This window comes from Lolium rigidum, chromosome 5 (assembly GCF_022539505.1).
Source record: "Lolium rigidum isolate FL_2022 chromosome 5, APGP_CSIRO_Lrig_0.1, whole genome shotgun sequence".
Classification (NCBI taxonomy): domain Eukaryota; kingdom Viridiplantae; phylum Streptophyta; class Magnoliopsida; order Poales; family Poaceae; genus Lolium; species Lolium rigidum.
The window spans coordinates 226,221,110-226,228,204 of NC_061512.1; the positions used below are offsets into that span (position 1 = coordinate 226,221,110).

The 7,095-nt window shown below is 44.1% G+C and overlaps 1 protein-coding gene across 1 annotated transcript; it reads left to right on the forward strand.

Moving 5' to 3' along the window:
• Positions 1–747: 747 nt before the first annotated feature.
• LOC124657980 (zinc finger protein WIP2-like) lies at positions 748–5,877 on the forward strand. Its single transcript, XM_047196437.1, has 2 exons — positions 748–1,594; positions 5,334–5,877. The coding sequence occupies exons 1-2, from the start codon at positions 857–859 to the stop codon at positions 5,778–5,780; spliced, it is 1,185 nt and encodes a 394-aa protein (XP_047052393.1). The 5' UTR covers positions 748–856; the 3' UTR covers positions 5,781–5,877.
• The last annotated feature ends 1,218 nt before the right edge of the window (positions 5,878–7,095 follow it).

Here is a 7,095-nt window from a genome sequence, read left to right on the forward strand (position 1 = left end):
TTACACCTACAGACACACAGATGAATTTTCATCCGCAATAAGGAACCCCTCCCGTCCAAAACGTGCATGCTTCTTCAGATTTTAGTAAAAAAAAATGTGAGAACCAACCTGAGGTTGGGTGGTTAGGAGGATGGTTGTATCCCCAAAAAAATTTCTTTCCTGGATTTGATAAGATTCGAATGAAACATTTCGACATACTTTTTAGAAATAAAGCCTGCTTTAAAACTAATACAAGTCAGATTAAGCAAGTCCAATTAAACAAAACAAAGATGCATGCTAATCAATATCAATTGTAGTTTCTTATATTGTCTTCTATTTCGCTTGAAAATTAATACTCCCTCTTTTTGTCGACCAGGCCACACAAGTTAGTGGTGGAATAAAATCGTGGTAATCATCATTTGAGATAACACATGTATATACCCTTATAGATGCAGGTGTGACAATCTTAGGGTACCATTTATTTTCTTTAGTTCAACGAAATAAACTAATTTTTCTGATGATACCATCATTTTATAAAACTTATTCTAATATTTTTGCACTAAAAAATGGTAAAGCGTACTCTAATATTGACCCACCTTCATCTCTATGTAGTGCCGGAAGGAACATTCCTAGCCAACATCGAAAAATAAATGACATAATGCCTATTGTTTCTCTTCTTGCTTAGGCAGCATGCGCTAACTAAATTCTGCCGTAAATAGTCGCACCCGGCCGTCGCCTCATCAGGCACGCACCCTATAATAACCCCTCGCCAAGACGCCAACCACCACGCCACACACAGCTCCATCTCTAGCCAAGCCTGGGCCAAAGCTACAAGTGCAGGCCACCTAGCTTTGCCTAGCTCGCGCGGCCGCCTTCCATGGAGAACCCGTACACGACCTTCCTTAAGAACTACCATCACCACCGCCACTACTTCCCCGTCACGGCGCCGGCTCCAACGCCGACGCCGGTGCCGGCGCCGGCGCCTCCACTGCTCTCCGCATACTCCAACCCTTTCTTCTCTCGGCCGACTCCTGCCCCGCCGTCTTCGCCTCCGCTCCGGGAGGCCCTACCCCTACTCTCTCTCACCCCTGCTTCCCACCGGTCGCGAGAGCATGTCCATGGCCAGGACTCCGATCACGACGGCGGAGACGACGAGGAGGGGGATCAAGTGACAGGCCCCTCCGCGAGCAGTAACCACCGCAATCACCAGCAGCAAGAGGGGCGGCGGCTCTTCACGGACCTGAACTCTAAGGCGGCCGACGACCCGATGGACGTGGAGGCGGGCGGCGAAGCGGGGGACGTGACGGTGGCGCTCCACATCGGTCTGCCGAGCACCGGTGCCGCCGCTGATCTCATCTCCGGGATCTCGGTGGCACGAACGACTGCTGCTGCGGCGAGGGAGGAGGAGGAGGAGGAAGACGACGACGGCGGGGGCGTCAGCGGCGACGCGGATGGCGAGGCGGCCGTTGTGCCGCTAGGGTTCGCGTCGACGCCGATCGGTCGGCTGAACAAGGGGCAGTACTGGATCCCGACGCCGTCGCAGATCCTCATCGGCCCAACGCAGTTCTCTTGCCCCGTCTGCTTCAAAACCTTCAACCGATACAACAACATGCAGGTGAGCGCGCAAGCCACATCATAATCCTAGGTAGTAGATGTTGCTGCTGTTCTAGGCTTCTAGCTTCCTATTTATGTGTCTTGAACACCGTTTCTTCTGATTTCTCTCGTCTTGATTCAACTAATTAACAAAGTGATTAAATCTATAGAAAATAAATATGATCCACAAACTGGGCGGGGTGGGTTTATTTTTACCAACCACTTTCAATTCGTGCATAGTTTAACCAATTATACTATATAGGAAGTGTTCTTCTTTTTGTGCATGTGTTGGGTGGGTGTCAATAATCTTGGAACTCCTGTTGGATGGATCCTATAATTGGAATTACCTAACAATAAATGCAATAGCTAGCAGCGGGTTTGGTTAAATAAAGTTCTACTAGTCCACTACCTACTATACAGTTGTGTGAAACAAGAGTTCAAAACTTGAACGAACAATACGGCTCGTTGGGTGTAATTGCCCGGGAGTTCTTTTGCCGGGAATAAAGCTAGCTAGAGCATTGCATCACGTCGAATTCGTTACACCTGTTGGCCCCATATATTAACGTATGCTGCGTTCTTATCTTCGTCCTGCCAATAAGAACCTGAATTTATGAATCGACGTACACCTTGCATATATATCGACATCCACCTACCACTGTTGAACGCCTATATATGTACATGCATAGTTTTTGTACCGCAGTACATATCTTATCCGAACAAATTTATCTTATGCAACTAGTCAAATGTATCCTTTCGAAAATTAATTGATGGTATCCTTCTTTTCAAATATGTTCATTTGAAATATTTGATTTTCACTAGCTACTACTCCTAGATCTCATTTTCTTGAAATGTTTCCCTTGCCGGCTCTCCATCTTTAACTTCGTCTATGGTCGAATTAAGCAAGTTATTGTCGATCGTTGCAAGTTCTTCCGTTGGTGTCTCTGGATTAGCTGCTCGTGTGTGCCTGTGAAAGAGAAGGTAGTATACATGATAGGAACCAGATAGATAGATGCGCGTACACGTGCTCGTGTCTCTGGTCGGTCTCTGGCCGGAGATTAAGCTGAGGAGATGCACAGTAGCTGCCTTTTTGTGTGATTGAACAAGACATACATGGCCGGTCAGGAGGAGCCATGCATGCAACTTTTGAACTTTCGTGCTTTTCTGGGAGGGTGCTAGCTTTTCGAAGCGCTGCTCTTTGGAAATGCTTGCATGCATGGCATTCACGAGAGAGGTGGCATGGTGGTGGATGGCACTGTGGAGATCCCAGCGAAGATCTATGTATGTACTTAGGTCATTAGATTTATCTTAGACTAGTCACAGTGGGGAGTAACATACCGAGTAGAGTACTAACATGCACATGTCACTACTCTATGTTACTATCTCTATAGTGGGTAGTAACACATGTGTGCTATCATTCAAGATCATATTTATTAGGTTGTAGACTCATCTAGTCTTAGAAAATGTGATGTTACGGTGACATAGTTAGTTACTAGTACCTCAGTCTTTTTCTTCATTTATTGGCATGTCATGTCACCAAAATGTCTTGTAATGTGTGATGTTTCTACCTATGTTACTCCCACTATGAGTAGTCTCAATCACCATCACGCAGACACCAAAGACATCTAACGACCTTTTCATCAGTTTAGAGTTCAGAATATTAGTTGAGTTGGGTAGTTCTCAATTCGAGACGGTATTAGAGCCAAGAGCCCTCAATTTCAAGATGGTGCTCACATGGTACTAATACTCCCTCCGTCCCATGAACATATCCTAACTTTGTCTATTTCTAGTTACTATCTAGTGTCTAAATACATTCATAGTTTAACAAAGTTAAGACATATTTCATGAGATGGAGGGAGTAATAAAGATTGTGCGACCTACATGCATGCAGTGGCGGATCCACCATCATCCCTGCTGCGTGGGCTTGCGGGTGGCACGATGCCTTATAACACATTGATTTTCCATAGATTTCCACCAAAAAAACTAGCATCATAGGTTTGTTTGTCCAGGCTTCTAGAAATCGGTAGGTTCGCCACTACATGCATGAACCCACGCTAAAGACGCCTAACCTTTTTCCATAAGTTCGAACTATTAGTTGCTTTGGCTAGTGCATCATTTCTACAGACATGATAATGCAGCTGGTGTTTGATCTGATAGATGCAAAGGCTGTCCTGCTGCGGCTTCTGCCTTTTAGTACGCCAATTATCTGATCGACCACACAGCCCACTCATGCAATCCTGATCAGTTTCCTGACTCCAGAGGACTCCTGGTCGAGCACTAATCCCGCATGTTATACGAGCTTTTCTTGTTCAGTTTCACACCTGATAAGAAGCGAGCTAAGCGCTAAGGATTTGCTACACCCCTCTCAATCAATTTGTTGTCACAGCTTTCAGGGACTGCGAGAGATCTGTAGCTTACCACTGCATACTGTCCCTGACAGTTCCACTGTGCACGAAACGGACAGGCACCACAAACACACGCGTACACTCATCTCCTTCCAAGGAAACAACACAGGCACGCAAGAGAGCAAGTGGCTCCACCTGGTAGAGCCCTCACTCTCGAAAGGCATCTGCGCTAGCTCATGCGACTTCTCCGGTTTCACCGACTGACTGCCACTGCATCTGTATCTGCATCTGCATGAGGAAAGTCTCTGAGCTACAGATTGATCATGAGAGCAAGCTAGCTCAGCCTCTGGCCATAAGCAACCAACGGCGCCAACATACATAGAGTACGTACCTCGAAATGAGCAACGCATTAAACGCTGCATGCAGATGAATAGAGCTAGCATGAATTTCATTTCGACCTCCTGCATGGACAATCTGGTTTTCAAATGGATGGAGACCTTAATTTCAACCCTTGATTCAAAGGTAAGGAGTAAGGACTTTTGTTCCTGAAGAAGCCATTTGAATCGAAGGATTGACACCAACAAGATTCCTCTAGATTGCACTCCTACAACTTCAGTACAAAAAAAAGCATTCAGTCCAAAAAAAAATCACAATATCGCGCGAGATCGAGTTGTTTATTCCTGTATTTTTCCAAATTTAATTTAGCCAAATGACTAAGCATGCAGTTTTTTGCAGCACTCTTTTTGGCACTTGCAATCATGTCAAATTGATGTGTTTTTTTCTACCTGTCATCTGAACAGGCCTAATGAAAACACAACATATGATCATGATTTAAGCATGCACTGTTTCCTAGTACCAATAAAGAAATGCACAGGTTTATTGTGTCTAAGTTTTCTCTGAACGTTAGTTTTATATTATGTTTTCATATATACATGTACATTTTCTACATTGTATAAGTGGTGTCATGTGTGTTTGCCACATGTAGATGTACTATATACTGTAATTTCCTTTGGTTCATAGGTGTCAGCATGAAAAATATATTTCAGAATGTTAAAAAAAAATCTGAATGTGTACATCTGGACATTCACATGTTAAGTTTTTTTGGAAATAATATTTTTTTGGCTTGTGTAAAAAGACAAAAAATATCATGTGAAAAGCTATTTTGAAGCACCGAAAATTTATTGTTTTAATTTAGGCCGCAATAAAGTATTTTTTCGCGAAATATTGTGTGCAAACATTGAATATCTGGGTGGTGTATACCTAAATATTTTTTTGATAATTTGCAACATTCTGAAATTCGTTTTTTGGGCAGTGGGTGTGCTGGAGTTTCGATTACTAACTTAGCCTACAAGTTCTGACAGTATAGCAAAGAAGCCCTTGTCGATTTGTTAAGTATGTGTGCGCGTGCTCTACATGCAGATGCACATGTGGGGCCACGGGTCCCAGTACCGGAAGGGCCCGGAGTCGCTGCGCGGCATCCAGCCGACGGCGATGCTGCGGCTGCCGTGCTACTGCTGCGCGCCGGGGTGCCGGAACAACGTCGACCACCCGCGCGCCAAGCCGCTCAAGGACTTCCGCACCCTGCAGACGCACTACAAGCGCAAGCATGGCCTCAAGCCCTTCCTCTGCCGGCGGTGCGGCAAGGCCTTCGCCGTCAAGGGCGACTGGCGCACGCACGAGAAGAACTGCGGCAAGCTCTGGTATTGCCTCTGCGGCTCCGAGTTCAAGCACAAGCGCTCCCTCAAGGACCACGCGAGGGCGTTCGGGCATGGACATGGCGCGCTAGGAGGCGGCGGCCTCGACGACGACGACGACTGCGCCGTTTCCGACGTCGAGCACGACGGTGGTGCCGCCAGGTCACTCTGAGTCTCTGTCACCGGATCCCCGGAAAGGTCTGCGTGCACGTCCGAACTATGAAGTAGTGTACTGAGTATACACGTCCAAAACTATGCAGTGTGCACAAACACGATACACGAGTTCACGAGCGCTCTTGGATTTGGTTGCTTCTTCTGTTCTTCTCTTGCTATTCTACTTGTTCCCGATCCTTTATCTTGTAGTTCTCCGCTTGTATATTAGGTAGGGTGAGATCTCAATCTATCGATCATGGAAATGTGTCGAGATTTAATTAACATTTCACTTGATTCTCAAATCTCAGCTAGTAAAGAACTAGAGCATGACTTTTTTTTTCTTTCATCGAAAGGAGGTGTTATCTGCAGGCTGCAGCCTCTGTCGGTTTATACATATGACAACAAAGAAGAGTAAGGGTTCCTTTAATTCAAAGGATTTGCATAGAAATTATGTAGGATTTAGTTCTTATGGGAAAATTTTCTATACATATTGTTTGATTCATAGGAACATATCCTATAGGAAAAATTCCTATAGGAATCTTGTAGTGTAATTTCTATAGAAAAAATATTAGTGCATACCTCATGAAAAAACTCCTTTGCTACAATCAAACACACTTCATCTTCCTATAGGATTCAAATAGACATGTCATTCCAATCCTATGTCTTTCCATGCTTTTCATATCCTTTAAATCAAAGGAGCCCTAATTCGTCATTGCCAAAAGTTATACACTGCATATGACCTCTTCGGCTTATATCGTATATTGTAACCATATGATCTGCATAGTTGCACCGATGCATTAATTTTATCCACTTTGTATATTTTTGCTTGAACAAGTCCACATTGGCACATTCCTCTGTCGTCTGCTCACTTTTTCCAAACTATTTTGGGGCTCAGGTGCACGTCCCTAAAACTATTTGGTGGCTGTCACCAGATACTTTAGCCCCAAACAACTTGGGGGGCTTTCATTTGATAATGTGAGAGTAACATAGGTAGTAACATGAATGACACTAGTCTATGTTATTTTTCACTATGATTATCTTTAGAGGGTTAAGTAATTATTCAATCCATTTCAACATATGAGACACTTTTTTTTTATTTTGCACGGTCCGTGATGCATGCTTTTGACCACTAATATATACCTAATTAATAACATGGTTTGGGAATGTATGAATGGAAATGTTACATTTGTCTTGCAAAAAAAACCATCTCATATATTGTTATGCTAATTTTGTAGACATATGAGAAGTACACATCATAGTCAAAGTTATAAATTGTTGACCATCAAAAATCAAGGGGCCTTACATTTTAGGACGTACAGCGTATAATTGTACAA